The 11,351-nt window shown below is 40.3% G+C and overlaps 1 protein-coding gene across 2 annotated transcripts in view; it reads right to left on the bottom strand.

Moving 5' to 3' along the window:
* Window positions 1-414: 414 nt before the first annotated feature.
* Window positions 415-11,351, bottom strand: part of RTN1 (reticulon 1) — a 217,338-nt gene continuing 206,401 nt past the window's right edge. For both annotated transcript variants that reach the window (XM_041757743.1, XM_041757744.1), the window contains 6 exons: window positions 9,741-9,948; window positions 6,924-7,062; window positions 5,435-5,504; window positions 4,867-4,913; window positions 4,723-4,781; window positions 415-1,230 (listed from right to left, as the gene is read on the bottom strand). In XM_041757743.1, the coding sequence (XP_041613677.1) occupies window positions 1,188-1,230; window positions 4,723-4,781; window positions 4,867-4,913; window positions 5,435-5,504; window positions 6,924-7,062; window positions 9,741-9,948 (566 nt within the window). In that variant the 3' untranslated portion in view covers window positions 415-1,187. The remainder of the gene's footprint in view (window positions 1,231-4,722; window positions 4,782-4,866; window positions 4,914-5,434; window positions 5,505-6,923; window positions 7,063-9,740; window positions 9,949-11,351) is intronic.

Below are 11,351 nucleotides of genomic sequence, written 5' to 3'. Positions count from 1 at the left end.
TAAAAAACAATTTAAAACATCTGCATCAATCCCACAGAGTGTAGCGTGAAGAGTTGTTTTCCAGTCTTATACTTTTCATTGACTTCTATCAATAACCCAAAGGAGCATATGCCAAGTTGGGGTTGCACCATGTGCTCCTGGAGACAGGAACAAAGTGAGTTCTTGTAAGGGGTAGTGGAAGGGGAGGTGGGCAGAGGAATGGGGTGGCTGGGTGATGGGCACTGACGGGGGCACTTGATGGGATGAGCACTGGGTGTTATACTATATGTTGGCAAATCGAACTCCAATAAAAAAATATACAAAAAACAAAAACAAAGTGAGTTCTTGGTCTCAGGCTTCTTAGCCTGTCCTGGGAAGAATGTCTCTTAGAATTTTTGCATTTTCTGGTAATACCACAAGAAGAGAAGGAGAAGGTTTTACATTTAGTAACATTTATTTATGCATTCAGTATCAAGTACATAAGTGCAAATATCCAGAGTCCATAATTAAGTCCATTAGGAACTACAGAGAAAGTAATACAAATTGTAATAAAGTTAACATGCTGGTACTTTTTTTTTTTTTTACCATACATGTGAATCAGCCTGTCAGTCCCATACAACAAAAGTACTGCATGTTTTTTTTTTTTTTTGAGGGGGAGGGGTTATTCATTTATTTAATTATTTTAAGTTATACAAAACTGATTACCAGAAGTACGGTCGACTGTTTTTAGTTTTATGTTGTGTGTTGGAAAAACACTAAAACATCAGTCTACATTTCTATATATTGTTATTAAAGATGAATCCAACCAGCAACCCAAGGACATATAAGCGGTTTCCACTACGGCATTGGTGCACTCGGCGGGAAAGGCCTAGCCACAGGGGACATTAGAAGCTACAGAAGCATTGCAGAGAGGAGGAGGAGAACACCGAAGAAGAGAAAATAAGTTGGGCTCTCACCATCATGCACTTTTTTTTAGCAACACAAAATTAAAACCACATCTAATACACTTTTCTCTATACTTTAGTGCTTGACACAAGTGACTCAAATATCCTAAGAGTACAGGAACAGCCTAAAAACAGCTGTTTTAAAGTTTGTCTCTAAGATTACGGTATTGGGGGGAGAAACAATCAATTTGCAGTAACATGTAAGAAGAGCTGTTACCACTCCAGACATTCTGGTTTGTGTCCAATCCCCGCTGGGACATCGATTTACTCAGCATGCCTTTTAGCGCCTGGGATTTTAGCCTGAATCCTAAAAAGACAATATCAAAAAACAGTAAGCCACAAGTGTTGTTAATGAAATCATTCTGTGACTTCATTATGTGTTGTTGCTTTAACGAGCTAGCTGACCAAATAGCTTCATATTATAAAAGCTACAATAGTAAAGTAGGAGTGTCTATGAACACATTTCTATGCAGCAAAAGAGACACATTTCTGCATATCAAACTGAGACCCAGAAATGAACAGGACAGGCTCCATCCATCTACTCTGCACAGAGTTCATAGTGGCACTGAGATCTCCAGACCTAGTCTAGGACTTTCTGTCACACTCCTCTTCAACAGATCTCCAGGCAATAACAGGACAATAAGGAGGAGGAGGATGCCCAATATTTATTGAGTGTGTCTCATATCCAAGTCAGAGTACTTTACAGACCTTATCTCGTTCAATCCCCAGAAACCGAAATTGTTAAGTATTAACATTCCCAATGTGCAAATAAAGAAACAGGTTCACAGAGTCAAATAACATTTATGGTGAACTCCTATAGCTAAAGATGCCAGAAATGGACTCAAACTAGCCTGATTCCAAAGATCATGTTCTTAACTATTTAGCAAAATGATGTGAGTTCTGCTGGGGATTATTCTAACATGGAGTCAGAATTTCATAGTCGTAGGAGTTTTAGAGGTAAGATTCTACCAAGAAATTTCCTTCAAAATTTAGTGTCAGCCAAAACAGGTTCTCTCAAAGAACTTCTTGGTTCCCTCCTCTCTGATAATAAGATCTATGCAACTTAACCTGGTTTATCTTTTTGTTCTAGCTACCAAGACACTCAGAGCCAAATCCGAATAAAGCTCAGTTACAGAAACCAGAGTAGTTCTCATGGGTACATTTTCTTTCTATTCCTTTTCACAGCCTTGGTTCCCAATTTTAATTTAACGATTGCATTGTACATGTATGTACATACACTGTATGTTCTTTGTCTTCTCTCCTTTTTCTTCATTTTAGTAGGCCTAGACCCTTATCACTTTTGGTGAACTATGATAGCCTCCTAGCCACTTGACTGCCAGGTCTCCACTCTCCTGTTCAATTCTCCTCCCATTAGATTGTCATAGTGTTCTATATAAAACACAGCTCTGATTACATCACCCGGGCTTAAAATATCAGGGGCTGGCCATTTCCCATTGGGTCAGAGTCATGCCTTAGAGCATTCAACACTTGACTTCAGCCTTTCTCTCTAGACTCTTCCCAGTTGATCCTTCTACTCATTTAAGTTTTAGACATACTGGTTGACTCATTGTTTCCTACCTGACCTACACTTTCATGCTTCTGCCTCTGCTTATATTATTTCTTCTTCCTGCAATGTCTTTCCCCTCATCACCCACATGATGAATGGTCACTCATCCTCCAGCGCTGCTCTAGACCCAAAGTTTGTGTCCTCCCGTTCCAAATTCATTTGTTGAAACTTAACCCCCACTGTGTTGGTATTAGGAAGTGAGGCCTTTCAGAAGTTATTAGGTCATGAGGGAGCCTTCATGAATAGGATTAGTATCCTGTAAAAGACACCTCAGAGAGCTCCCTTCCATTTCTACCATGTGAGGACACAGCGAGAAGTCTATAACCTGGAAGACAGCCCTGACCATGACCATGTTGGCACTCTGATCCTGGACTTCCAGCCTCCAGAACTGTCAGAAATAAATTTGTGTTGTTTATAAGCCACCTGGTCTATGGTACTATGCTATAGCAGCCTGAACTAAAACAAAAGGCCTTCATTTTAGTGAGGATTTAATGTCATTTCCATTATCTCTCTAGGTAGGAACAGTTATTTATCTCCCTGACCTTAACATTTTATACAACTACACTGTAGTTCTTATACTGTCCCATACTTATTTCTTTACAGTTCTGTAAAGAAAAGAGGCTGAGAGCTGTACTAGGGTGGGGACCATCTCATTCATCTTTATACCCTCTGTGCCTATGACATGCAGTACCTGGGACATCACAGGGATGTCTTTTTTTGGGACCAACTGACCAATCAATGAAATAAAATTAATAGATATGATTTGCTCAACATCCCCAAACTAAGTATTGGACAACTTGGGATTAGGATTTCTATCTTCTAGTTTCTAAGCTCCTGTTCTGGTGTTTTGGTGTTCTCCTGCTCTGGTGTTGCTATAGTTCCCTAAAACACCGCTTTCATTGCCAAAAAGTCACCTGGGGACTTCCTTAAAGAGTAGATTCCAGGTCCCCAATCCTAGAAATTCTAATTTTACATGTCTGTTTTAAGAACCTGGGAACTAGGGTCTTTAACAGGTTCCCCAGTCTTAGCACCACCAACTTTCATACTATACCATGCTGATACTTCTCCATACAAAATAATGAATACTTTATCTTCAATATGTGGATTTTCATGGAGGTATTAGCTGCATTTGGGTCCAAGGTGATAATTTCGGCATTTTGAAGTATGTTGTAGATCAGATCTAGATCCAAGTTCACCATGAATTTAAGAGGAAGAATATGAACAGTACACAGTAAAAACCAAAAATTTTTATATACTTTAGGAGAGAATCAGAACTGATAATATGCAAATCAGATACCAGTAGAACTTTAAAGTGGTTGTTTTATTTGTTTGTTTTGTTTTAGATGTATTTGGCTAAAATGCTACCCCTCTCTTCTGACCACCACCTGGGTCCAGCCACATGAGTCTAAGATTATGAGAGGGAGTTTGTGTTCATAAAGTCTAGGCCTTCTGTGGAATGTATTTCTGGTTGGAGCCTAGGTCAGCTTTTGATGAAAACAAAATTGTTAATAAAATGACAACGTAAATAAAAACTATCATTTTTAGTTGAAGAGATACTTACAAACACTAACTTAAGAGTTATGGAAAACTAAGATTAATGTCTATGTTAGCTGTGGCTACTTACAACTGGAATTTTTATCTCCTGATATATAAAATGACCATAAAGTAGAGTCTATTGAAGACTCAGGTTTAAAAAGCAATGGTGTTAATTAAGTAAGTCAATAAACACACACTTGTTGAGTCAAAATGATGTAATAGAATCATAACAGCTGTTACAGATATAAAAAATTTTTCAAGTTGTATAAACAATTTCAATGGTTTATAAAATCAGTGGTATTTATTGTTGAAAATGTTAACTTGCTTGTTTTTATTTCAATTAAACTGTTATAAATTAATTTTAGTTTTCTGAATTAGGCTTCCTTATTTCCTTCAAGCCCATTTTGTTCTTGGACATGAGCTAGTCCCCAGAGCTTAATGTTATTTATTCATTAATGCTCATGCATCACGATACCCAAAGTAAACCACTTAAAGTTTTATTTAATTGAGAGTTTTAAAATGTATACCTATTTTCTGAAGTAATATGATTGGGAAAGGAGTGCATACAAGACTCAAATAAGTGAGTGATCATAAATGAAGTTACTATTTTATTATCCTTTTATTACCCCTATCGAATCCACACAAATGCCTGCCTAAGACAGTCTCTCCTTTTTAGGAATTGCACTTGCAACTTACTTCGCCACAACAGCATTTATGTGAGTCCTCACAAGTCCCAGATATTGGTCAATCTGTGCCTACGAAGAGTAAGAAATCATGAGCAAATCCAAAGGTCACAAGGTCAAAATTTAAGATGAATATTGGACATCACACAGGACTTACCTGGTGCTTAACATACACTACAGGTAGAGTAAACATTGAAACCACAGCTGGGATGAAAAAGCAAACACAGTATTAAAATTCCGAGAGTTAAGAGTGAGAATAAGCTTTTAGATACGTTTTTATGCAATTATGTGATTTATAGCATTATTTTATAGTAGCTAGCAGTTTAGCTAAAAGACGGCAGGGCAGTCCAAAAGGAAAATAAAGGGATGTCGAGTATCTTACAGATATTAAGCTATGATTCCTGGAATGAGGATGGACTATACCCTCCCATGATGAAAATGAGTTTTTGTCTATAACTGCCTATTGCAGACAGACATTGATTGGAAACGAAATAAAATGAGTCGTGCTTAAAGAGAAAAAAAAATGCTTCAGACTAAGAAATTCATTATTAATGTGTAATATATATTATACTCTTTAGTTGAACTGTGATGGTCAGGAAAATGCCCTGTACTATGTGGTGTCTGTTCCTAGGAATCTATGACAACAAACTCACAGCTAATAGCCTAAGAAGCTTTATGCTCACAGAGCGTGTGAAGAAAGACATAATGTACTCATCTGTCCTTACCCATGAGCAGCAGGGTCAGCCCATTGAAGAGAGCGCCAACGTAAGTCAGGAGCCACATCAGGACTGCAAACTAAACAACAAAATGATTATCAGAGCTTCTAAAGTCATTTGTGACAGATGAGAGTCTTATTTCATTGACTTTTTTAGATTAAAATTTGAGGGAAAATACTCCGTGGTTTCAGTAGGAAATGTAAACATGTAAAGCTCATCACAGAATTACTGAAAGAGGATCTAATCTTTACTTCTCTGAGAGCCCTTTGGATCTCTTTGTTATAAGATTTGAAGGATCCAATGAAATAACAAGGTAGGGATCAGCAAACTATGGCCCTTGGCCTGTGTTCTATGGGCCCATGAGTTAAGCATGAATTTTATATCTTTAAATGGTCAAATAAAATCAAAGCAAGAATAACATTTTGTGACATGTAAAAATGATATGAAATGCAATTTTCAGTGTTTGTAAATAGAGTTTTACTGGCACACAGCCACAGTCATTCATTTATGCATTGTGTTTGGTTGCTTTCCTACTACGATGGCAAGCTAAGTAGCTGGGACAGAGATTTAGGCATGTGAAGCCTAAAGTATTTGCCATGTGGCCCTTTGCAAATAAGGACTGCTGACCTCTGCTCTAGCCCATTATTATTCTACAAATAGAAACATCACTTCAAAAGTCCTTGGGTAGGTAATTACAATCTCCCTGAGTCTCTCTTTTGTCATTACCTGGAAAGATGTTGTTCCAGGAAAGCATCTTGAGGGTCAAAGCCATGTTAGGCACTTTTGCTTCTGCCCCTCCTCAGACACTTGCTGGGAGTCCCTGCTAAAAGACCCCTGCCCAGTATGTACAAAGCATCCTGGGAACACATAACAACTTCACTCCGGCCCTGCCGTACCATGACTGACTGACTTCAGTCTTATACATACACTGCCTGATGGGAAAAGCTGCTTGTTCAAAAAAACCTGGTAAGTTCAATGAGAGTGCCAGGAGTAGCACCCAGGGGCCCAAGATCTTCTGCTTCGGAGGCTCAGTCTCACAGCCCACATCACATAAGGATACATGGACAGCTCACTGTTAGCAGAGGCCAGTGTTTAACAAAGAAAGCATATATGTTTTTCACATTCCCCAAACTAGAATTTTTTAAAAATTAATTTTAGGAAATTGGCTGAGGAATTGAAAATGGTACGGACAAACAACCTAGCATGTTGTAAAAATACAGAATTAGAAGCTGTGTGGCCCTCTGTTTGATCCCAACTTGGCCAGTGACTCACTGGGCAATCTCAGGCAAATGTCTTAGCCTCTCTGAGCCATAGTTTTGGCAGGTGTAAATGAGGGGATTGGACTGGATGAGCGCTCGGGACTATACAGCTGGAGGTTTTCTCATTCTTGAATGTAACCAGCAATTGCTTCTTATTCACCATTTTGTGGTGGTTTACAGTATACCTTTGGGGAAAATGAAACTCAAGACTGCCAAGTGAACGGCGTAAGCAATCATACTTTTAAGGAATCCACCAGGTCCTGGACAAGGAAGAGCCTCCTCAGTTCCTTCAGTGTATTGTTCACATAGAACTGCAGGCAGTCCGTGTACTTCTGGATCTGCTCCTGAGAAAGCGTGATCTCGAGCTCCAAGTAGGTCCTGCCAATAAACCATCCCCACAGAAAGCCCCATCAGAGGTAATCTCCAAACAGCTTAGTTTTCTTTCTCCCGCTCTGACAACCACCGGGTCAACTCTGGGGGCTTTATACCAGCCAGGGGGCTGTAGGGCACCATACACACCCACTGCCAGGACAATGGGGAACCTGGGAATTATGGCTGTTAGTGGTATGCTATGACTATTTCTCTGTCCCCAAGATAGCATTATGGGTGAGCTGATAATACAGAGCAATTGGCCACAGCCAGAGAAAAGTCAGTCTAAAATCAGCTCATTTGATGTATCCTCCCTACATCACTGGCCCACTACGTAGTTGTGAAAGTCTTCATTTCTTGTTGGCTGCATGGAGATGTATTATCTTTTTAAGTAACTGAGGTACCTGAAAATCCTAGCTGCCAATCATTGTTCATTGCCGAAAATTTGGGAAAATACTTCCAGGTTTTATGTAGAGAGCCCTGAAAACTCCAGTGACCTAGGCCATATTCAAAAGCTCACTGTTTCTACTAAGAGCAATATTTTTAGTGACTACATTTTTCATTTGTTCAAAATGTGACATGTGATTATGGGTATATAAACCAGGCTCCTCAAATAGTCCATCCTCTCGTTTGGCCACACTGCCCACCATGGGTGCATCCTTCCTTCCTCCTTCCCTCTCTCTCTTCTGTTTTAAGACAGCACCACGTTGTGTACCTAGAGGATATTTCTAGAGTTCTTACAGTGTTACCTAACTCTGTGAACTGAGACCAAAAAAAGCAAAGTAGCATTTGGTTTGGATTTTGGAGATTACACTGAAGTCTTACGGCTTTCCTACTCTTTAGAAAAAAATAGAAAAATGTTGATTTGTCTAGATAATAAGTTTTGATCCAAAATATAGTCTGAGTCAGATATTCCTTTTACCAATAAAGACAACTCAGCCAAAGGAGAGTTTTTTATTTTAAATTTGTCTCCTACAGGAAGATAAAGTAATTGAGCTAATTGAATGTGACAGTCTTGGAGGCCAAGAACGTGGAAGACACCAGCTTTCCTTGGATGGCTGAAGGTATAGGCTGGGGCAGAGCAGGACTCTGAACATGTGAACCCTGGTCACAGGCTGGGGCCCCTGAAATAGGCATGGAATAAGCCCGGTATGAAGACACTCTGCTTCCCTGCTTCTCTCGCCTTTGGGGTGGGAACTTGTCCAGCCAAGTTATAGCCTAGAAGACCCACTAATTCTGCATTAGAAGAAGGCTGACTACATCCTGAGGGCAAGAATCCTCGGACTGTAACAGTTTAACACCGAGGCCAGGAACAGAGTCTGGGAAGGGAGGTCTGGTACACAGTGTTTTCCCCTTCTGTCAATAAGTCCCTGTAACACAGGCATCTTTTCCCCTTTTAAGAGCCTGGTGCCCTAGGCCTTCATAAGCTCATGGGTGAGGGTGAGCCACGGAGGATGCAGAGGCATCCTGGCGAATGACTGGGTCTGGCCCAGAAGCCATCTGCAGCAGCATCTACAATGCCCATCAAGGACTCAGAACTGTCCCTCCATTATAGGAACGGAGGATACCTCAGCTTGCACTCTGGTGCCAGCCCCAAAGGAGAGGGTAATTCTGATTGCCAGTGCTGAAATGCCAGAGTTGGGAGATAATTGGGGTGGAGTTGGGTGGCATGCAGCTGGCAGTGCTATTACCTCCCTCTGCCCCGTTTCATCTTCTTAGTATATAGCCTTTTTTTTTTAAAAAAAGATTTTATTTATTTATTCACTAGGGACACAGAGAGACATACAGAGAGAGGCAGAGACACAGGCAGAGGGAGAAGCAGGTTCCATGCAGGGAGCCTGATGTGGGACTCGATCCCAAGTCTCCAGGATCACACCCTGGGCTGAAGGGAGCACTAAACCGCTGAGACACCTGGGCTGCCTCAGTATATAGCCTTAAAAAAAAAAAAATTCTCTCCTCACAACTGATGAATCACTAAACCCTACCTCTGAAACTAATAATACACTATATGTTAATTAATTGAATTTAAATAAAATAAAAAACAAAACATTCCTCTTCAATGTTCATTTTAGTCAGACTTCCCAGTATAAAAGTGCAGAGAAGGATACATTATAAGACTATTCATAAACCTTGCACCCCTCAGAAAGTTGGCCCTTCAGGATTAAGCTTCCAGAGACCATAGAAATAAAAATCCAAACACCCTAGTCCTGACTCTGTGCTAGTTAGTAGTCACGTGACCTTGGGCAAGTCACTTTACTTCTCAGAGTCTCAATTTTTCCCACCTATAAAGAGGGATTACACTGCTCTGCCTTCTTCCAGGGTTGGGAGGATTAACTGTTGACCTCTCCTTAAATTATAAAACACTATACACATATTATGGATTATGATTACCAGTGGTAATTAAATATAAAATATTAATAATATACATTTATGTTAAATATGCATATTAATTTGCTAGTAGCAATGAAAATGTAAAAACTCAATACAGCACTAAGTGTTACAATAGGCATAACTGAGCTTGGTTTAGAAATTCACCAGCAATATCAGCTAATAAAAGGGCATTTGAGAGACTCTGAGGGGTCAGTTCCCAGAGACACATCACACAAATGCCCAGGAGCTGAACCGGAGTCAAAGGGAAGGAGTTTTGAGAGAGGCTGGGCAAGGGCTGGTCTGGCTGGGACACTCACTTGAAAGGGTGGCCCTCGTCGGTTTTCTGCACCGCTTGTAAAACAGACTTGTAGATGCGGAAACTGATGGTGGCCGAGAGTGCGGCCAGGGCCAGGTAGGCCACGACGCTCACGACGCTGAACTGGGTCAGGGAGAAGAGCAGCAGCAGGAAGCTCCCGAACACGATCCCAGTCTGCTTGATGTCCCGCCAGTAGAGCAGGTCAATAGCTGTGGGGAGGAGACAAAACCCACATACACACACTCTTAACATGGGCAGTGCTGCTGGGGGCTGCCACGGGGCTCATCCCAAAGCCGTGGTCACTACAGGTCCTCACCTGGCCTCTGGAGTCTCAAACACAAGTGAGTAGACATAGGGCTTTGGCCAGGGCACTTACTGTCATTGTATTTTGTTTTAGAGGACTTTTTCCATCCCTGAGGGTAGTTCATAAATTCACAGATAAGGCTGTTGAATCTCCAGAGACTATACCTCTGTGAGTGTGTCTCGCTGGGCTATACCATCTGTGACTTTGAAACAAAACTGAAAGTGCAGAGGACCCAGAAGTACGGGTTCTGTTCCTTTGGATGGCATGGATTGTGTGCATCTTGATGCCCTGCTGACAAACTTCATGTCCTCAGTGGTGGCCTAGAGGTGTGTACCTCAGTCATACAAAGGTTCCCACTGCTGAAAAGGGACAGCTATGATGGAAGCAGAGGTTCTGGAGAAGTGGTACCTTCAGAAGCATGGCAGTGGGTCCAGAGACCTAGCCAAAGCTAAAGGTTTCTGAGTAAAGATATGGCCCACCTTCAAAACAAGTAAAACTGAAAAATTAGTAGCTGTCTCACAAATCCCTGGAGCTGCCATTTGGATTAAACCCTCTTGTACAGCATAATCTATTTGCTCACATTTTGTGACTTAAAAAATCTGGAATTCAGCTTTAAAATCTGTATTGTATTTCTCATTTAGTTATTTCCCTCTTTCACTTAGAAATAAAAAAATTAAGTTCAAAAGAACAAATATGATACAAAATGTCAGTATTTTCAATATTCCAGCCACCAGAGTATGAAAAAGGCATAGAAGTCTTGCTGAAGAATGTAGGCAAATTCATTCTCCAGTGAGGCAAGTCACAAGTGTTTTTTAAATTAAGATATAATTGACATATAACATGGTGTAAGTTTAAGGTGCATGACATGTTGATTGGATATATTTATATATTGTAATATGATTGCCACCAGAGCATTAAATTTGTCATAGCACATAATTATCATTTCTTTTGTGGTGAGGACATTTAGGATCAAGTCTCTTAGCAACTTTGAAGTTTATAATACGATATTGTTGGCCATAATCACTATGCTGCATTAAGCCTCCAGAATTTATTTTGCAAGTTTGTACCCTTTGACCAAAAGCATCTCCCCAGTTCCCCCACCCTCTAACCCCAGGAACCACCATTCTCCTGTTTCTACAAATTCAGCTATTTTAGATCATACCATATTTGTCTTTCTCTGTCTGACTTATTTCATTTAGCATAATGGCCTCAACGTCCATCCATGTTGTTGCAACAAATGGTCTTTTTTTTTTTAAAGATTTTTATTTATTTATTCATAAGAGAGAGAGAGAGAGAGAGAGAGAGAGA

Source organism: Vulpes lagopus, chromosome 6, assembly GCF_018345385.1.
Source record: "Vulpes lagopus strain Blue_001 chromosome 6, ASM1834538v1, whole genome shotgun sequence".
NCBI classification, from domain to species: Eukaryota; Metazoa; Chordata; class Mammalia; order Carnivora; family Canidae; genus Vulpes; species Vulpes lagopus.
The sequence above is the reverse complement of the archived record's forward strand: the minus strand, read 5'-3'. Positions and strand labels throughout refer to the sequence as shown.